The sequence below is a fragment of the Momordica charantia genome (genome assembly GCF_013281855.1).
Source record: "Momordica charantia cultivar OHB3-1 chromosome 1 unlocalized genomic scaffold, Mcharantia_2.0 BLBB01000001.1, whole genome shotgun sequence".
NCBI lineage: Eukaryota > Viridiplantae > Streptophyta > Magnoliopsida > Cucurbitales > Cucurbitaceae > Momordica > Momordica charantia.
This window is the reverse complement of record NW_028275157.1, coordinates 21,332,848-21,352,174: the sequence shown is the minus strand read 5'-3', so window position 1 is coordinate 21,352,174 and position 19,327 is coordinate 21,332,848. Positions and strand designations below refer to the sequence as shown.

The 19,327-nt window shown below is 36.0% G+C and overlaps 5 protein-coding genes across 6 annotated transcripts; 2 read left to right on the top strand and 3 right to left on the bottom strand.

Moving 5' to 3' along the window:
• Positions 1-214: 214 nt before the first annotated feature.
• Positions 215-4,640, top strand: LOC111005742 (fumarylacetoacetase). The gene is made up of 14 exons (XM_022277363.2): positions 215-511; positions 871-949; positions 1,153-1,211; positions 1,294-1,418; positions 1,514-1,588; positions 2,186-2,261; positions 2,398-2,497; positions 2,586-2,645; positions 2,837-2,907; positions 3,019-3,081; positions 3,307-3,371; positions 3,752-3,848; positions 3,993-4,121; positions 4,433-4,640. Exons 1-14 carry the CDS (start codon positions 308-310, stop codon positions 4,493-4,495), a joined length of 1,266 nt encoding a protein of 421 aa, XP_022133055.1. The 5' UTR covers positions 215-307; the 3' UTR covers positions 4,496-4,640.
• Positions 4,641-5,451: 811 nt separating this feature from the next.
• Positions 5,452-7,485, bottom strand: LOC111005718 (rho GDP-dissociation inhibitor 1). The gene is made up of 5 exons (XM_022277335.2): positions 6,729-7,485; positions 6,565-6,631; positions 6,193-6,411; positions 5,985-6,109; positions 5,452-5,878 (listed from the first exon to the last, which is right to left on the bottom strand). Exons 1-5 carry the CDS (start codon positions 6,921-6,923, stop codon positions 5,801-5,803), a joined length of 684 nt encoding a protein of 227 aa, XP_022133027.1. The 5' UTR covers positions 6,924-7,485; the 3' UTR covers positions 5,452-5,800.
• A 1,000-nt stretch (positions 7,486-8,485) lies between these two features.
• On the bottom strand, positions 8,486-10,462 carry LOC111005307 (sulfate adenylyltransferase subunit). 2 transcript variants are annotated; one of them, XM_088118514.1, is made up of 3 exons: positions 10,207-10,462; positions 8,998-9,219; positions 8,486-8,883 (listed from the first exon to the last, which is right to left on the bottom strand). In XM_088118514.1, exons 1-3 carry the CDS (start codon positions 10,381-10,383, stop codon positions 8,662-8,664), a joined length of 621 nt encoding a protein of 206 aa, XP_087974640.1. In that variant the 5' UTR covers positions 10,384-10,462; the 3' UTR covers positions 8,486-8,661. The 2 variants fall into 2 exon arrangements, with proteins under 2 accessions (XP_087974640.1, XP_022132456.1); XM_022276764.2 differs by having other exon boundaries at positions 8,998-9,216; positions 10,207-10,461.
• Positions 10,463-11,634: 1,172 nt separating this feature from the next.
• Positions 11,635-13,367, bottom strand: LOC111005830 (uncharacterized). The gene is made up of 5 exons (XM_022277467.2): positions 12,995-13,367; positions 12,754-12,865; positions 12,523-12,604; positions 12,110-12,158; positions 11,635-11,904 (listed from the first exon to the last, which is right to left on the bottom strand). Exons 1-5 carry the CDS (start codon positions 13,262-13,264, stop codon positions 11,791-11,793), a joined length of 627 nt encoding a protein of 208 aa, XP_022133159.1. The 5' UTR covers positions 13,265-13,367; the 3' UTR covers positions 11,635-11,790.
• Positions 13,368-17,749: 4,382 nt separating this feature from the next.
• Positions 17,750-19,033, top strand: LOC111005969 (uncharacterized). Its single transcript, XM_022277691.2, has 2 exons — positions 17,750-17,909; positions 18,290-19,033. Exons 1-2 carry the CDS (start codon positions 17,895-17,897, stop codon positions 18,746-18,748), a joined length of 474 nt encoding a protein of 157 aa, XP_022133383.1. The 5' UTR covers positions 17,750-17,894; the 3' UTR covers positions 18,749-19,033.
• The last annotated feature ends 294 nt before the right edge of the window (positions 19,034-19,327 follow it).

Here is a 19,327-nt window from a genome sequence, read left to right as displayed (position 1 = left end):
ATAAATTTTAAAATATTTTAGAAGTAAAAATTTTAAAATTTTGCAAACAAGAGAGAGAGATTATTGGTTAAAAAAAACGAAATTGAAAATAATAGTCATATACGATCTACGCCGTCGATGACAACTACTAAAAATATTAAAGGTTCAGAAATTTTCATTAATTTTACTTGTTTTTATCACCTACTGCCCCTCCATAAATACATAGAACAGTTGCAGTCCTTCTTCCATTTTATCTCCCCCAGTTTCTTCTGAACTCTTCTTCTTCGCGAAAATCATCGACTTCATTCTCACCCTTCCCAGCAAGAACATGGCGATGAAGTCTTTTGTCGACGTTCATTCGGACTCTCACTTCCCCATTCAGAACCTGCCCTACGGAGTATTCAAGCCTGGACCTGGTTCAGTTCAGCGACCAGGTGTGGCAATCGGCGATTATGTGTTGGACCTCTCTGAGATCGCTTCTGCTGGCCTCTTCGATGGACCTCTACTTAAGAACTCCGATTGTTTTCATCAGGTATTCACTTAAAGCTGAACTGTTTCTTGGCGATCTTTAAATTGCGCCATTTACCCCGCCGTTTTTTTGTCCGTGCTTGAGCATGTAATTGGAATCATGGATACATTGATCAAGACTGCGTTCCGTAGTCTTATTCTATCTTGAAATGCCGATGAATGGAAATTGATGGCTCTGCTTAGCAATTACTGAGTCCACTGTAGTGGTTGGTGCGCGTAAATGTGTGTTAAATTACTCGCGACTTGGTCAACTTACATTTTCACGACGTCATTCTTTCATAAGTTTATCCGTGCTTTTTTTAATCTTTTCCTGGCGAAATTGGCAATCAAGATACATGATATCTTAAATCTCGATGCATGCAGCCTAATCTAAACAAGTTTTTGTCTCTGGGACGGCCTGCTTGGATGGAAGCTCGTGCGACGCTTCAAAAACTGCTATCATGTATGCTTGCATAACTCTTACAATCAAATGCTTGATGCAATACGAGGAAAGTGTTCCCTAGCATAAATTAGAATTATATTGGAAGGATGGCCTATCAAGGTTTTATTATTTGCACGCTTATTAATTATAAGTTGGTAGATTATTTTCAGTGTTTTAACATGCTTATCAAACCAATGGGAAGAACTGGTTTTCCTTTGGTGCAGCTTCTGAACCAGCCTTGCGTGACAATGAAGCTCTAAGGTTGAGGTCACTTATTCCAATGGTAATAACATGCACAATTCAGAAGGTTCAACTTTCTTTCACATATCGCCTATCTAATGTCAATAAGATGTCTACATTTCCAGAATAAAGCAGAGATGGTTCTTCCTGTGGCCATTCAGGACTACACAGACTTCTTTTCGTCTCTGTATCATGCAAAAAATTGTGGAACTTTATTTCGGGGTTCTCAAAACCCAATTCTTCCCAACTGGTTTGTGGATACTTAATATGTGGCAAATAAACTCTTCAACGTCCTTTTTTCTTTTTAAGTTTTGGAAGTTGAAAATCCTAAGTTGTTATATATAGGTTCCACCTTCCAATTGCATATCATGGACGTGCATCATCCATTGTCATCTCAGGAACAAACATTGTTCGTCCTCGGTATGGTAATTTTTTTGAGTTTTCCCTTTTTCTGTTTGTTTTATATTTATTCTTTTTTAGTACTGGATAAAAAAAATGTAAAACGAGATAGAGGTGCTTATCTATATGCCAATTGTTTGGTAACCACCATCTGAAAATTGCCAACTTGAGCTTAGCTCAACTGGAGACACCTATCTTCCACCAAAAGGTCGTGAGGTCGAATCCCCACCTCCAGTGCTCCACATGTTGTTGTACTAAAAAAAAAAAAAAACCCCACTCTCTGAAAACTGTGGGATGAAAGATACTGGCCTTAGATGTTGTTCCTTCATTTAGTTTATGTTTAATGATGCCTCATATACTAATGGTGTCAATCCCACTTCTTTTCAGTTAAAAAGAATTATTGGTTCTTACAATAGGCTAGTTTGTATTGTTGGTAGAGTTTGTTCTTGCTTTGTTCTTTATTAGTTTAAGAGGCTTCCTTACCCTCTTGGTTATTTTTATTTTTATTTTTTTGCAAAGGCAGTTCTCTTGGTTATTGTTATTTTAATACTATATTATCATTCTTTCTTGTATGATTTCATTCTTTGGATTTTTCTCATGTATTTTTACCTTTCCCAGAGGCCAGAGCGCTCCAGCTGGGAACTCTCCACCACAGTTTGGTCCTTCTGCGAAGATGGACTTTGAGCTGGAAATGGTTAGAGTCCTAAACTCAGATGCCTGTGCTGATTCTTTTACCTGATATTGGTTGTGTTATATATCATGTTATGTTCTTCTACTTCTTTATGGCTATAATTTTTCATTCTAACATTAAATGTCAATGTTGCTTACAGGCTGCTGTTGTTGGTACTGGGAATGAGTTGGGAAAGCCTATAGATATCAATGAAGCAGAAGATCATATTTTTGGCCTAGTGCTAATGAATGACTGGAGTGGTACAAATACTTTGCTCTGCTAATTTTTGAAGTTCTGCTTGCTTGGTCAATATCTGATGTTTGCTTAGAATATTTTGACTTTTCACAGCTAGAGACATTCAGGCATGGGAATATGTGCCTCTGGGGCCCTTTCTTGGGAAGAGTTTTGGTAAACCTAACTTTCATTTTTTTTTCTTCTAGTCTTTAGTTCAAGGAGCTGAAGTTAAAATTTACACCATTGCATGTACTGGTTAGAGAATTTATTTAGTTTGCAGTATTTTGGCCACAATTCTGAACTCTTATTGTCTCTCTTTTCATAACTTCAAGGGACTTTACCTTTTTTTCTATGTAATGTTTTAGGTACCACAATATCCCCATGGATTGTTACACTAGAAGCTTTAGAGCCTTTCATATGTGATGCTCCCAAGCAGGTTCTGTTTCATATCATCTGTTTGTTTGAATAATAATGCCATTATGGCCCTGTTTTGCATGTTATGCGTAAAAGCTCTAACAGGTTATATGATTTGTGCCTTTTGTTGTAGGACCCACCTCCATTGCCATATCTAGCCGAAAAGACTTCCAAGAACTATGACATCTCTCTGGAGGTAGTTAATTCAGCTTAAATAAATCTATCATATAACATGGTAGCCCATGATTTTTCTCTTATTACATTATTGATTATTATATCTTCTAAAAATGCCAGTAGTTTCTTTCTCTCTCTTGCCATTTTATTTGTGTGGCTCATAAATTTTTTTTCATGCTCTTAGCAATGGAGTTTTGAGTTTGATTTCATGCTTGAGATAGTGATGAATATGTTTTCCTTCTGCAAGGTCCAAATTCGACCTGCTGGCCAACAAGATGCACATGTGGTGACAAGAAGTAATTTTAAGCATTTGTAAGGAGGCACTACAAATCTTTCAATTTTATATGTAAATCCCAATTTACGGTCATTTCGTTCCCCCTTCCAAAACCATGGATCATTGAACCTAGTTATACCAAGCAAGCTGTGTCCTTCCACATGATAAAAACCAGGTGGACACAGATGAAATTGTGAATCAGCCCCGGCATGATGATTCTATGGTCAACAATATTACTCTAGCTCTAACATGTTCATACACAGCAGTTCATTAACTCTTTTTACACTGTAATCATCATGGATTTTCAGTTGGAGTTTGGTGTGTTGTTTTTGCTTTCTCAATTCTTCATTTTCCTCTGAGCAACTGTCTGTGGTACTTCTCTATCTTTTCTTTATTTGCTTAGTTTGAAATGTTGTAGGTATTGGACGCTGACTCAACAGCTTGCTCACCATACTGTCAATGGCTGCAACTTGCAGCCAGGTGATCTCCTTGGCTCTGGCACCATAAGTGGACCTGTATGTCTTCTACCCATGATCCATGTTCATTTTTGCGAAATTCCATGAGGGGCATGTGTATGTGTGTGTGTCTCTCTTTAAATAATCTTTGTATGGGATGATCTTGTAATTTACAAGTCTTGTTCCACTTTGATTTGGACGCAGGAGCCGGATTCTCTTGGCTGCTTGCTGGAGTTAACATGGAATGGGCAAAAGCCATTGGAGTTATTACATGGGATACCTCGTAAATTTCTGGAAGATGGAGATGAAGTCGTGTTTACTGGTCAATGCAAGGTTGTTCTTTTTTTATCAAATTTATCTTCCTTTTTTTCTTAGCACGTTAAATCATCCTATATTCCCTGGCAACTCCTATCCTTATTTTTCATCAGTTCTTTCGCTTTCCTTCATTTGTCACGGTCCTGGAACATTAATCACATCAAACTTAGGAAGAGAAATTGCCTTCACCTAAAGATCATACGGTGTATTATAGGACTTCAGCAAAAACCTGGAAAAGATATATCACGTTGGAAAATGCAACTTGTATTTCGTACCTACTTTTCTTCTGTCATATATGATTCCTTCCATATGTATCAATTTTATTGCAGGGAAATGGTTACACTGTTGGGTTCGGGACATGCGCCGGAAAGATCGTTCCTTCAGCTCCTTAAAAGACATTGGTAGAGGTAGTACTGTCATTACCATCTTAGAACCGTTGAATGAGGAGTTTTTATTTTTTAATAAAATTTGCACAATCTGTAGCAGCAGGAAACAGCCTGATCTCCTTAGATTTATAAATCAGGTCGGTTGAATGAATTTGTGTTAGTTTTCCAGTTTTTAATTGATTTTTCTTCTCTGCATTCCCCTTAAAAACCGTCTATTTTCTAGATTCCAAAATTTTCTGCATTGAAAATGTAAATGGGGAGGATGGATTGGTGTGGCCTCATTCATGATTCTGCCCTCCTGATTTTTGACATCTTTCCTCCTCTTTAGTTATACTTATGGCAGTACCGCATGGAGAACATTTTCTGCACTCTGGTAATACGAAATCACTTCAATTTTAAATTTTCCAGAGATTCTTCTACCCAGTAGATTATACTCTGCATTGGATAGATGAAAGAAACGGAGTAACGGTGCAAATTTTGAATAACTTATTTTGAATTTCATTTTATAATTGTAATTGAGAATTTCTGAATTATAATAATGGATGAAGGACTCTTATGCGTAGAGAAAATCTGTAGGGAGAAAATTTATGTTCAATGAGTCATTTGCCCATCTCTGCCCCCATTCGTTAAACTAAAAGAAATCTCCACCTCATTTTCTACCCCCATTTTTATTTACTTGTTTTTTATTTATTTATAAAATTGCTAAAAGTTATATTAGAAATTTGGGTATAACTAATTGAAACAAATTATGACTTAAAAGCTTATTATTATGGGGTGGGATCAAATTCATGACTTTTTTTAGTTTGAAATATATATTAATTACCATTGAAATATACTTACTCTGGCATAAAGCTTCTAATGAAGAATCTTTAACAACATTAATTGTATTAATTGATATATATGCTGAAAAAAGTGATATTTGAATTTGTAAAATCATTTCATTCAAGCAACGTCATCAAACATGAGCAAAAGTGGACGAAAAATATAGAATTTCCTTGCTTGAGGCGGATGGCATGTAGATACCAATTTTACAAACTTTTGGAAAACAAGATAAATAGATACATATAATATTAAAAAAAAAAAAAAAAACCCCCAAATGTTGTTAAGAAATTGAATAACTGACCCTTTCTCTTGGACCAAAAGCTCCTAATGAATATCCTCAATATGCATAAATATTTCGACACCGAAACCAAATTTTATCAGCTTCACAAAAGAGAGATTGATCAAACACAAAACCAACACACACAATATTTGGGTACAGTACAATTAATTCTGTCCTGATGTTTTTTCTTTCTTTTTTTTTTCTTCCTCTTAAGATGACTGCCAGTCTTTCCTGATATCAAACGTGTAATTGATTTCCAAGTAGCATTTATCATCGTCATCAACGAACTGCAAACGATAACAAACCAAATTATCATCCATATAAACAGAAAAATGGATTTTTCAGGAAAAAAAAAATTAAAATAAAAGAGGCAATAAATTAAAATTCAATTACCTTGGATCTTGCTGAATATGATCCTCGAGCAAACATGCCAGATGGGGTTGTATCTTCAGGCATTTCGTGAGTGTAAGGTTCCTCCTGAGGACTGAAAGTTCCCAGCATTTCCTTTGAGCTATCGACTGTTACAAAGAGTTCAAATGCATTTGAAAGGTGAGTTTTTTAAACTATCACTGAATTCAAAAGTTTAAGTCGGACGGGTTACCCTTGACACCAGTCTTCCAGACCGTATTGGCATATTTGAGACCAGCAACGATATTATTGCTAACTTTGAAGGTGAAGATTAAGTTGTAACGGCTACCTTCCTTCAAAGTAAACCAGGGGCCTTTGGGGTTTCCATTCTCAGGAACCTGTAGAATAATGTCTTCCCTATCTGGGGTTCTAATCGCTAGGCTCAGGATCTTTACCTCTGGTTCCAAAGTTTCTTTTCATTTGTACCCATCAAACCAAACACACACAAAATATCACAACTGTCAGCACTTTCTTCAATCAATGGCCTCGATTACCAAATTTTATTATTGAAAAAGAACACAAAGTTGGAACTTGGAATTGGATGATGATAATTTGAAAGCATTACCTCCTACAGCAGCGATATCCACACTCCCAAGAAGCTGTTCCTTCCACCTTCTGAGGCTCTCATCATCCTAAGAGAACACCCATTTTGGAAGGCATTAAATCATTATATGTTGAACACAGCATGAGGCGAAAAAAAGGAAGAAAGAAATGAATGCAAACTGGAACCTTATCTTTCTCAAGTTGTTCTTTGAGGGTACACTGAGGACCCAACTCGATCTTCCTTCCCTCCTCATCTTCATCCTCCTCTGGTGCACATATGGAAGTTTCGCTCAATTTTCTACTCAATCCAACACTGTCCTCCCCCTGTTCTTCTTTAGCTTCCTTTTTCTCAGGAGAACCATTTCCTTCTTCCAGACCCATTTCCTCAAAAGACCATCCACCCCACCAAAGAAAAATACAGAATCAGACCCCCAAATGGCAGACAAAAGAAACAGACTTTGCCCACCTACAGACAAAGGAAAAAAGTGGGTCGAAAGAGCTACAGAGAGAGACAGAATTGGGTGGGAAATGGGAGAGAATTGGAGTCAAAAGATATAGAGGTAGGAGCAATGAGGTCCAGGCAAAAGAAACCAACAAAATGGAAGAGAACCCAACCCAACGAGAAAAGAAAACAAAAAAGAATTGGTGAAAGAAATGGCAGAAAGGGGATATAAGGAAATGAAGAATGGAGAAAGGCAGAGGAAAGGATGAGGGAATTAGGAAGAAAAAGAAAAGTGGAAACGTGAAGAGAAATGGTCATGTGGTGATCCTAAAAATAACTAAAACGAGAGGAGATCGTGCAGGTCACTAAGAGTCAGAGATCAGAACCATTGTTGTTGTTTGTTTGTTTGTTCCGTCTTCCATTTCCATGGAGGAAGGGCGAGATTCGAGGAGGGCATTCTAAATTTAGCTCATTCAACAAAGACAGAGCAGCTTAGGTACAGCCAGAGAAATGGATTGTGTGGACCAGAGATGCCATTTTGACCTCTTCTTACGCACATCATAATCATTGCTTCTCTCCATTCCCTCTTTTAACTTTCCTTGCCTCCAAATTCCAATACTTAGTTTCAATTTAACTTAAATTATTTTATAACCCGGACCTGCTCAATAAAATTTTTAAAAGGTTTAGGATGCGAATTTATTATATGTGTTAAATTTTGATCGACTTTGGATACAAGTGGTTGATTTCAAGTACAATTTAATTAATTTTTGTTTTGAAAATCTTTTTTCAAATATGGTTAGTTTTATCAATATTTTGTAAGCTAGTGAAAAAAAGAAAGGAAGATAAAAATTTATTTTACTTTGATTTTGTAAACAAATTTTATACTTATTATTTAACTTCAAATCTCTTAATCAAACCATCCTTATATTTCTCAATATTTATTTGGGTTCTATTATGAGCCTTTTGTCAACTCTATTATGTATGTAATCATGAGTCCTTAGGTACCTCTAGAATCACAAAGCCTTAGAAGATTGTCTCATTCGTCACGACTGTATCTAAACTCTGGAAAATTTAAAAGTGATTACGCAACTCCATGCTTAACTGGAAAACATTCGAAATCAAAAGAGTATTAACCCTTTTTTTCCTTCCTTTTTCTATGGATATTTGAGGGGAAAAGAACCTTTTTTCCCCCTTTTCCTATGGATATTTTAGGGGGAAAATAGCTTCTTTTCTTACACAGCAAAAATATTGCACATTGACCAAAGATAATCCACGTTTCTATCGGCTAAATCTTGGATCGTGTAAATCAGCTTGAATGATTGATGGTTTTGGATTGGAATCCACATAAAGTTTTTCTTCTCTTTTACCTCTCTTTCGTTGGAGGGATAGTCGCAGTTTGATGTAGCTTATTTTATATAGTTGATTTGATCATTTTAAGAACAATTCCAGTATTTCTCAAGAAAAATAAGAATTATGTTTGTTATCTGTTTGATCGGAGATGTATCATATGAAAATAATGAGTTAAATGTGAATTCGAGTAACTCAAAATTTTCTCTAAGAAATCAGCACAAAACAAGAACTGCTAATTCTAGGAGCCAAACATTCTATAAAAAATTACACAGCAACATATTGGATTGTTGAAACATGAAGATCAAAAGTAAATGAGAAGTGGAATGATCAATCGCTCCCCCATTTTCTTGCAACTTTCTCTTTAGCAGAGACATGGCCAGAAACTTCTCTGTTTGAAATCTCATCAAACTCAGCATAATTTCCAGCAGAGCTCTTTCTCAAAATTTTTGAAGTAATGAAAGTCAATCCATTCCTTGTTCCTCGTAAAGCATACAGCAGTGGGTTGAAAATAACGGCAAGCAACAGTTCACCCTTTGCAACTATGAGGTACTTTTATTGAGAGAAAAAAACAAGCCAAAGCCAGTGCAATGAGAGGGTTGGATTGCTTCCAAACAATTAACCAGAAAGAAGCTAAAAATGGATGAGAGGAAGGAAACTACTTACCATGACAATTATACCTAAAACAGCAAGACTGGTCTGTTGTGCTTCTGGCCAGAAATGGTCATCGGACCAACCGAACCATCCACCTGATCCGAACCAACCTCCCTGTCCACCGCTGCCTCCGCCACCCATCTCCTCTCTTTTCTTTATTTCGTTGTTCCATTTCTCAAATTCGTTTTTCTTTTCCCCAAGTGCACTTTCTAATGCCTTCCTTGCCTGTTCCTGCTATCAACAAAGAGAAGGCAAATTTAAGCAAGATTTCCTTTGTTTCAACTCCGAATTACATTTTTCAGGCCCAACAATGAAAAGGGAAGCACTGGAAGTTTGTGAATGTAGTAGATCAGGTACACATTGGGAAAACAACATCAACAAGAAGTTAATTCTCATTGTTGTTGCTTTTTGGGATGGGCGTGCATATCTAACAACATTGACATTTCTCTGAGAGAGGGAAATGAAGTAACCAGAAAAATCCACATGGATGGTAAAATACGGGATAGAATGCTTTCAGAAAATATTTGAAACAGATAGAAATAAGTTGAAATACTCTCTTATACACAATAAGAACAATTCATATTTCAATCATCAGCAGCCCTTTTTTGGGCAAAATGCCATGAGTGATATGTACAAATCCAATGAAATCTATTTAGTAAAAGTAGATATACACGGTTGAAAGGCCAGAACATCAGAGATGATAGAGCCAAAATTTTACGTGACATTACATAATCATCAGACCATCAAAATGCGATCCGCCACCAAACAGACGGAACAGTACACTACAGACAGTCCTAACAACAAGGTTTTTCCATAGAAATGTTTAGATTTACGGTTTTCTAAGTTCAATAATTCAATGGTAGAAAGATCAGTATCCACTCAAATTTTGTTGTGGATTAAGCATACTCGTAACGTGCTCCGGGTCATTAAGTTCCAATCTCCAAATCATCCGTATCTCCCATTGGAACTCTAAAAGTAATTTTCCAACCTCATTGTTCAAAATGTTTCTTAAAAATTTTCCCCAAGCCAAGATTATTCTCTTCTGGAGCCAAAACCCCCAGTATAAAATTTCACCACCCGTTTTCCTATCCTCGAAAAAGTAAAGAAATTCCGCCGAAACGAAAATATCAATATCAAAGAACATCTTAATTCCTGATAACGAACACTAGAAAGAAAAAAATAAACTAAAAATTCTATTCGGTTAGAGAAAAAACGCCGAACCTCTCTTCGATTGTCGGAGAAAAGGCAAGAGAATCTGGCGTTGCACTTGAGCTTGGCCTGTAAACGCGCCCAATTGTGTGCTGAATTCCGAGGGCGAATTGAAGGGACGCCGGAGCGAGTTGACTCATCAGGAATCGAGGTCGGCGGCGGCGGGGTTAGATTGAGAATCCGAAGCATGGTTTTAGCATCTCCCGGCAACAGGGAGGAGGCGCTGGCCGCTGGGTTTTGGTTTTGGCTACTCTCTCCACTAATGGGAAGGGATAGATAGATAACTTTATGGTAAAAAATATAACTTTACGGTGAAAAAAAATGAAAATTTGACGTATTCTTGACCACTTCCCTCACAAACAAGAGCTGAAATGTAAAATGGTAAAAAAAAAAAAAAGAAATTTTGACCTATCCTTGACCACTTCCCTCACGAACAAGAGCTAAAATGTAAAAGTAAAGTTAAACTACAAATTTCATCATAAAATATGATTATTATATCTATATCAATGAGAGAATTTTATAATCTGGATCGAATAATGGTTAAATAGTGTAACCGTAAACCTAAACATACTTCAATTGATTAAGAGTTTTGCATGTCGAATTAAACCATTTGCGTAGGTTCCATCAATTTTTTTTTTATAGTTTTGATCTTGCAAGTTGCAACTGTACTCCCTAGACAGAGTGGCCCAATGATGAGGGTGACTTGCAATTATTCTCTAAACAGAGTGTTTCATGCGTTAGCTGAACCGTACCCCTACTTTGCATAGACCAAGAGCGAACATCGTACCCATCAATATTTATAGTATGGACTACTAGGATATCTAGATGTTGTTAGCTCCCATGCTTTTACACCCTAACATATATCGGTGGAGATCCAAAGAGCTACCTCCACTTTTGTACACGAAATTCCACTTTCCTTTATCTCACTCAAGTGAATGGATTTGAGAGCATTCAATTTCAACATGATTCATAGCAAAACTGGCTATCCAATAATTTCAAAGAACACCTGCCTCCTTTGTCTTACTGCAGTTGTTAGCATAGAATTAGTTGGGACTTCTTCATCAATGAGCTTTACAGGTGATATTGTCCTTATTCATCATTCCCGTGATATCGTCGCTAGATAAAAGTTGAAGGTTTAAATTTTCGTTCCCAAGTTCTCTATTGTTGAACTCAATATATATATATATATATATGTATGTAATAAAATATAAATTAAATAGTAGATTCATCCCAATCTAAACTTCAAAATATTTGGGTCGGATTTTTGTTAGTCTTATTAAAAAAAAGTAATAACATGATGAACATATCCATTTGCTCATTGAATCAAATTGAGTAGTTTAATTTTGATTTTATTTTGTGGCAAATTTATATTCGAAAAGTCTCGTCTAGTAGTAGATTTGTTTAAAAATTATTTGGGAGTAAGAGATCCAACAGAAGTACTGGATGAAATGGAGCTAAAATAGATAATTGGTGTATTATCCCAACAATTTCATTGAATTCAGTATCCAGCTGAGAAGAAGAGAAGAATTTGGTAAATTACAGTGTCAGGAGTTTCACAATTTGTTTCTCTGCTCTGCAAATGTAATCTTTGGTGCATTAACGAACAGAAAACTGGAAAAAGAAGAGCGAGAGAACGAGGAGGAAGAAACCCACACAAAGGGATATTGCAATTTTCTTCAACTTCTCTTCCGCCGCCAAATTCGAATTCATCTGCTCCAAATTTTGAATCCCATCGTCAGATCAGATGTATTCACAAGGCAAGCAATTTCAACTTTCATTTGTTTTTCAAATAAGTTTTTATTGTCCGAAAATTAAAATAAATCAATTGCATAATTCAAGTGGAGTATAAGAAGTTTATGCTATATTTGAAAAAAAAAAAAAAAGAGCTGTGTAATATTTTAAAAACTCCACTCACTAGATTGGGCATGAGCTGAACAAGAGGATCCATAATCGTCTCCAAGTTTCTGAATCCAATCCAGTACAAATCATTCAAACAAAAACTAAAGCTTAGAGCTTGCAGAAATTAAATTTTTACATTCCAAATGTCTTGTAAATTTTGAAACTTTTCAAATTTTGTTGGTTTATTATAATATTTTATTGAGTTCTCAAAAGCTTATTAACTTAATTCCCAATACTCTTCAAGAACTTCCTTACTGTTTTGAAATGTTATGATTTTGAGAAAAGATTGTACTTAAATATGGTAACCGAATTCATTTTTAACATGGAAACATTATTTGTTTGAAAAATAGTAGTAAATTTATTTGTTTTCATATTTTTAAGTACCTGAACAAATGGTAAAGAACAATTTGCAAGTATTCAATTACGTACCCAAGAAGTAACTTTCCTCCAAAGCTATTCTGAGAAGTGACATTGATTCCCTTTCCCAACGTCACAACGATTTTTTCCCACCCTGCCAAACCGAAAGAGCCAGCTTAAAATAGTAAAATTGTGAAGTTTTATATTTGTGTCATTTTTGTAAAATGTTTTATCTTGCGATAAATTTACCATTTCTAAACGAGTTGTTATTGCAAAAACATGCATTTAGTTTGGAATTTGTACCTAATTTCCATTTAACACCCACATTGGATCCACCATCTGTTGTTGGCTGCACCGAGAACACTAGGCTATTTTTCAAGCTATTGACGAGACGAGAGGCGTAAACCGACATCAGCTGCAACATTATTAAATTAAAACATAATAATAATAATGATGGTGATGATAATGAAGCATTTTGATTATTTATCCAAGACCAATTAGAGAGAGAGAGGGGAGATGGGTTTGGGTTTTGGTGTGAAATTACCAGTCTGGCCGGGAGGATTCGGAAAAAAGGGTTGGAATTGTTGAAAAGCTTTTGGAATGTTGGGAGTGGGAGAGGGAGAGGGGTATTATTGGCTTTACCCTCTCCTGTTTCCGGTTGCGGCGCGGAGGTTTTGGCGTCCCCGTTGCATTTTACGCGCACAGGCACCGAGCCACGGCGCTGGGGCGGCGGCGGGTGCAGGTAATATCTGCAGTTGCTGTTGGGGGTTGGGAGTATTGTGGTGGGGAAATAATGGATGAAATTTGCCGCCATTGGAACTTGGGACTTGGAAGAAGGATTATTGTTGATGGTTTTGGAATAAGGAGGAGACAAAATGGATAATTAAATATGCTAAAGCTAGCCACTCCACGAAGGAAGGAACTACGTCTTTTTTATCTAACCCAAACCAAGAATCTTTCATTTGTTGGTTTTAAATCATTGCCAGGAATGGGCCTGCCTAAATATGATTGGGCTTGGGCCTTGGTGCCTAAGCTGGCCCGCTCGACGAAAAGGAAAAAGGAAAAAATAAAATGTTTTTTTTTTCTTTTAGAGTCGGAAATGGAATAACTAACTTGGTCAAAGTGTCGGAGGAAAGATAAAAGAGGGTCCCAAAGCTTTAGAGAGTCAACTTCAACTTCAACTTGAAGACAGATTTTCCAAATTAAAGTGGCCGAAATTTCAGTTACTTTAAGAAAGTAACACCGCCAGAGGCGGCGGAGGGTAGCCGGAAAGGATCTCCCAACTTCTTTGGCCGCCACAGCCATCCAACAGAAACTCGAAACTATATATTATTACTTCTTATTCCTTTTCAATATAATAGCATATTTGTAACACACTATCTTGACAAAAACGAACAAACTACATGCAATAGAACTTGCATGTCTGGCTAGCTATGTGTACATAGGTTTCCATAATTTGAGTGAGATCTGTTATGGTTCAAAATTAATATCGTTTATTCGAATTTCTTTGTTTCTTATATTAATTATGTTCTTTATTTCTCGTATAACAGAAACTCTTATCGAGCTACATTAGTTATGTCCTTTTTTTTTGTCATTATTGCTATTAGTCTCTTATCTAAACGATTTACTTGTTACTAATAGAGTATGGTCGACTAACCCTATGTACTTCGTCCGATCTCTTATTTTACTTTGTCAAATCCAACAAACCCTATGTATTCCTTCTTTACCTTCTTTATTTTACTTTGTAAAATCTATTTTTCAATAACTATACCTACATTTTTTTAGGGACATGCATGTGAAAATGCATATTACATGCAACTCCATGAAGCTTCAATGTTCCAGGAATTGACTAATTTATTTGATTTAATCCTACTTGAGTTGAATGAAATGAAACTTTCACACCGTAATACTTGTAATATCAATATTAATGTATATATACATATATTATATTATTTCAATAATAAAATGATACACAAATATTATTATTATTATTTGAATTTTACTTGACTGCAGCTCTATTGCCTGTTATTGCGAGTCAATTTGAGTGACGTATATAGATCAAAAGACGATGGATGATTCAATATTTTACATCTGAAATCAAAAAAAGAAAAAAAAAGATTAATAGTTCCCGAATAAATAATGTTGAGCTTTTCCATAAAGTCAGATTTGGGCAAAAGCCGCTGGATTTTCGATTACTTTTCGCATTACAAAGTTTCAAAACCAATAAATCACAGATAAAATTGCATAAATATATAAACGTGGTGGGTGCAACAAAATAATTACCAGTTTTTTTCCAAGTTGGACACTCCTTTTGCCAACCGGATCTGACGTGTTTACATGCCGCCGATTACTTTTTATAATTTTAAAATTCAATATACTAATAATTTAACTGATTTAATTTCTTCTATCCACGTCATCCTTTCAAAAAAAATATATACATATATAAATGGAGTGCAAAAATTTTAGAATAGGATACTTTTGTTAGTTCAACCATCATTGTTGAATACAAACTATAGTTTTTGTTGAATCTCCTAACATGATAACTTTATCATATATGTCAATTATATGATGTTATCAATTAAAAATGTGAATATCCTATTCATTTCAAAGAAGATCAATTACATTTCTCCTAACAATATATAATAAGATATGATAATCTTTTTTAACATAAATTATAACGAACAAAAAGCTAAAAATATAAAACTCCAAAACATACAAAAATGAAATCTAACATTTCATGCCAATAGTAAAATTTTATTTAAGAAAAATATATTACTATAAAAACACACTTCTCACAAAAATAAAAATAAAAAAAGAAATGGAAAATTAAAGGTTATTGAAGTGTCCGATGTGGTTTTATATAGATTAATTTTTGCGGGTAGAGGCTGACCACTAAACAAGCTGAATCATTTTTTTGATCATAAATGTGGCGAGCAAAAATTAAAAAAAAAAAAAAAAAAAGGTGCCACCCTCTCTTTTCTTTTCTTCTTCTTTTTTTTTTTTTTGTTAATTTGTTAATTTTTTCTTATTTATTATTTATTTTGTTTTTGGAGAATGGTACCACGTTAGGTTGAGGCAGCACCGCATGAGCATAATTTGAAGAATAATTAAGGTCGGGTAAATGTTGATTTGACAAGTGGGACCCACACCTACATCATCAATGCCTGCCTACGTGCTACCCTAATCCCCTACAACCACTCACATTGTAACATATTGTCCCCCATCATCATCATCATTCATCCGCATCTCAACGCTCACCGATGCTCCTCAGATTACATATTCAATTTAAAAGAAACAAAACGCCAGAGAAGTATGTCGTTCCAGAGGCGAATCTACACGTGGCGAACAATTATTGGAAGGCACAAGGGGGCAGTGTTCGAGTGGGGCCCGTCGAAAAGGAGCATCATCCGCCGTCCATCTGTCAATCAATCTTTTCGATGTGTTATAATAATAGGGAATAGGAGTGCATGATGGCACGCATTTCCGCTTCACCACTTGCCTTAATTCCAAACACCAAAAATGTATTGAGATCCACACCCTCCAATTCCCCCTATTTCATTTTTCTGTCCCCAATTTTTCAATTTATTCCCATCTCCACCCCCTTTTTCTTTTTTATTTACTCTATTACCCTTTTGCAATCCCATCGCCATCGCCCATCCCGACACTTTTGATAATTTTATTTTACTCTTTTTTTTTAATTTAGTAGAATGTAATGTATAACGTTTTTCGAATGGGCTTTTAATTCTGGTATATTGATGAACATTTGATTGCTCGGGTTAAAAAATTAGGATATGGTGTATTTTATTGGAGTATTTTATTCGAATTTCCGTGTTAGTGATGGGGCCTTGTTTTAATAAACAAGAAAATGTTGAATAAATACAAAGATTTCGAAAAAATAAAAAATATATATATAATGAGTAATGATGTGTGGACATTGGATCTACTATTGAGAAGGTTATTTTGTTGCGACATTCTATAAGCTTAGAACTTTAAAATTTGTGTTTTCAATGACTGTGAGAGTTTAAATCCTTGAAAATAGGGAGTTAGTGGGTCTTGATTTGATTGTGGTTAAAACTGTTGAGGTAAAAAAAAAAAGGAGTTAAATCGATACAATTTATTTTTTTGGGAAATTGGTCCAACTTCCCAATAAAAACTTATCGAAATCAATCAATTATTAAAGATCAAAACTAAAGTAAATTGATGAAATTTATCACAACTAAACCCATGGTTTTTTAGTGTTTAGTTATGTAAAATGGAATCGACCAAAATTTATTATTCAAATCAACTCAATTTGATCTGTTCTTGTTGGCCTTTTCAATTTGATTTTTTCAACACTAAGAATAAATATTTTTTTAAAAAGAGAAAAGGGAGGAGTAATTTGGGGGAGGAAGGTTGAAAAAAAGCGCGGGGGAAGGAAAGAGTATTTTTGTGGAGAGATGGGTAGGACATTACGTGGCAAATTAAATGGCGGGTAGCGGAGGTGGGCCCGGGGTCACGAGCGTCCGACCTGGAAAGCATGTTCAGGTGGGCCCATCCAAAAGGAAAGGGCGGTTACAATTCCAAAAGCCGAAATCGGAAGGGGCTGAATTCGGGAAAGCCACGCCAGCATAAAACTGCCGTTTCGTGGGGCCCCCTATGATCTACGATTTTCATCAACGGTCAGGATCGCATTTGGTGGGCAGTGGGTCCCCCACACAAGCCACCGGCCTACGCTTCTGTTTCCCATCTTTTGCCTCGTCAGCAACCACATCAATCACACCCATCGTCTATTTCCCTTTCTAATTCATCAACCTAATTAATACCATTTATTACCTCAATTTTTAGTTCTAAAAAAAAAACCTATTTCTTTTCTTTTTTTTAATCCGACAATCCATTGATAAAATGAAGTAAATATTAGATGACATTATTTGTAAGTTAAATTATAATAGTCCTTAATAAATTCCTCAAAAGATTCCAGACCTATTTGAAAATTTGAAAATTCATAAATTTTTCAGATCATGTCTAATAAACTTTAACCTTTCAATGTTGTGTCTATAAATTTTAAGATATATCTAATAGATTAAGAATTTATTAAACAAAGTTGAGAAGTGGGGATGGTTAATTAAGTGTTTTAAAATGAAATTAAAGTACAGGGAGACAAAATTAATGTCCTTTCCCTTTGCGAAGAGAAAAAATTAATGTCCTTTAAAAAATGTCAGCTGAATGAGGTGGCGAATTGCTGAAGATTCTTTGGATGCCTCAGCCTCATGCTCTCTTTCTTCTTTCCCAAACCTCATTATATTTTATTGCATTCCACTGTTTTTCTTACACCTATATAAACCCTCTCAGCTACTTGTTTCAATCAACTCGCTCAATATTTTAGTTTGCTCAAAACTCATCTGGGTTTTTTTTTTGGTTTCTTAATTCTTTTCCTCAGTTTCTTTCCCAGCTCTTCATTTTCCCAAATGGCCACCGTTGAGGTAATTCAAGCTTTTATGGCCTTTTGCTCATGGTTTTGGATTGAGTTCCATAGTATTTAATGGAGATCAAAACTCTTCAAACTCTTATATTTCTCTCTTGATACTCTCTCCCTCTTTCTCTCTTCCAATTGTACATCACGTACAAATGTTTGTATGTGTGTCATCTGTATTGAATCATATTCTACTAGCAAAAGAAAGAACAAACCAATGGCATTTTCAATATCCATATGGCTCTTTGACGGAATTCGGAGTATTATGAGTACACATATTGGATATGATAATTGAAAATTGATCATCAAGTTTACCAAGATTATTGTAATTGGATTTTGTCAATTTCTAAGGAGCAACTTATAATCTATTGTGTGATCTGGGTCTTGCAGGTTGAATCAGCCCCCGTAGTATTGCCAGAGACCGAGGCCGTTCAGGTGGCCAAATTTGATGAGAAAGTGGGTGAAGCCCCTGCACCAGAGCCCGTAGCTGCTACAGAAAAGCCTGAGGAAGAAGTCGCACCAGAAACCACGGAAGCAGAGAAGCCTGCCCCCGTTGCTGCTGAACCTGATGTCGAAACCAAGGAGGAGGTGGTGGTAGAGGAAGAAGCCAAGGTTGAGGCCGAGGTGGCAGAACCTGCAGCTGCAGCTTCCGAGCCCGAGGTCGAGACCAAGGAGGAAGCTGCAGTGGAAGCAGAAGAGCCAGTGGAGGAGAAAAAAGAAGAAGAAACCCAGGGAGAGAAAGCTGAAGCTGCTGTTGAGGAGAGCTCAGAGGAGAAAGAGGTAGCTCCAGCCCCAACAGAGGAAGAGAAGGCAGCAGAGGAGAGCACCCCTGAGAAGGCCGAGGAATGAAGAGGCAATGTTTGTGAAGCAAGAGAAGGGAATGTAGTATGTTAAGAGTTGGTTGGGCTGTTAGTTTTATTTGTTGTCTGAGTCTTTGTTTCATGGATGGAGGCAAAGGCAAGTCATGAGGGTTGGGAGTTAGAATGGCTATATTTCATAGTGGCACTTCAACTGAGAATTCAAAGGTGCCATATGGGGTATGGAAGTCGGTCCAGAAGAGTCATTTCATTCGCTATTTTGTGTGCTTGAATATGTCATTCTCTAGCTCTGAATAAATCATATTTCATGTTTCAACCGTTCCTTCTCTAACAACATAACATAAGTTCTAATTTCTATCGCTCTAAATATAGTTCAATTGGTCCAAGTGATCCAGCATTAATGTCTGGTAGATTTGAATAAATACTTTTTTTTCTTCGATCCATGGAGTAACCAAGAATAACCAGCTACACAAAGCAATCTGTTTCGAGTGGGAGGGGACATTCTGAACTCTTTTTAGGATAACATTTTCAGCTTTGTTTTTTGGACTTAGTTTTGTACGGTTTGAAAAGCTTCCAATCTAATATAAATCACCAATCATGTCCGATGTAA

Coding starts and splice junctions, on each gene's coding strand:
- LOC111005742 (XM_022277363.2), top strand. CDS start 308: ATGGCGATGAAGTCTTTTGTCGACGTTCATTCGGACTCTCACTTCCCC. Junction 1,212..1,293: donor TGAGGTCACTTATTCCAATG/GTAATAACATGC, acceptor CTACATTTCCAG/AATAAAGCAGAGATGGTTCT. Junction 1,589..2,185: donor ACAAACATTGTTCGTCCTCG/GTATGGTAATTT, acceptor TACCTTTCCCAG/AGGCCAGAGCGCTCCAGCTG.
- LOC111005718 (XM_022277335.2), bottom strand. CDS start 6,923: ATGGGTCTGGAAGAAGGAAATGGTTCTCCTGAGAAAAAGGAAGCTAAA. Junction 6,110..6,192: donor CTGGAAGACTGGTGTCAAGG/GTAACCCGTCCG, acceptor TCTTTGTAACAG/TCGATAGCTCAAAGGAAATG. Junction 5,879..5,984: donor CATATTCAGCAAGATCCAAG/GTAATTGAATTT, acceptor TATCGTTTGCAG/TTCGTTGATGACGATGATAA.
- LOC111005307 (XM_088118514.1), bottom strand. CDS start 10,383: ATGCTTCGGATTCTCAATCTAACCCCGCCGCCGCCGACCTCGATTCCT. Junction 9,220..10,206: donor TCTCCGACAATCGAAGAGAG/GTTCGGCGTTTT, acceptor CTTTGTTGATAG/CAGGAACAGGCAAGGAAGGC. Junction 8,884..8,997: donor TTTTAGGTATAATTGTCATG/GTAAGTAGTTTC, acceptor TCTCAATAAAAG/TACCTCATAGTTGCAAAGGG.
- LOC111005830 (XM_022277467.2), bottom strand. CDS start 13,264: ATGGCGGCAAATTTCATCCATTATTTCCCCACCACAATACTCCCAACC. Junction 12,605..12,753: donor GGGTGTTAAATGGAAATTAG/GTACAAATTCCA, acceptor TCGGTTTGGCAG/GGTGGGAAAAAATCGTTGTG. Junction 11,905..12,109: donor TTCAGCTCATGCCCAATCTA/GTGAGTGGAGTT, acceptor AATTTGGAGCAG/ATGAATTCGAATTTGGCGGC.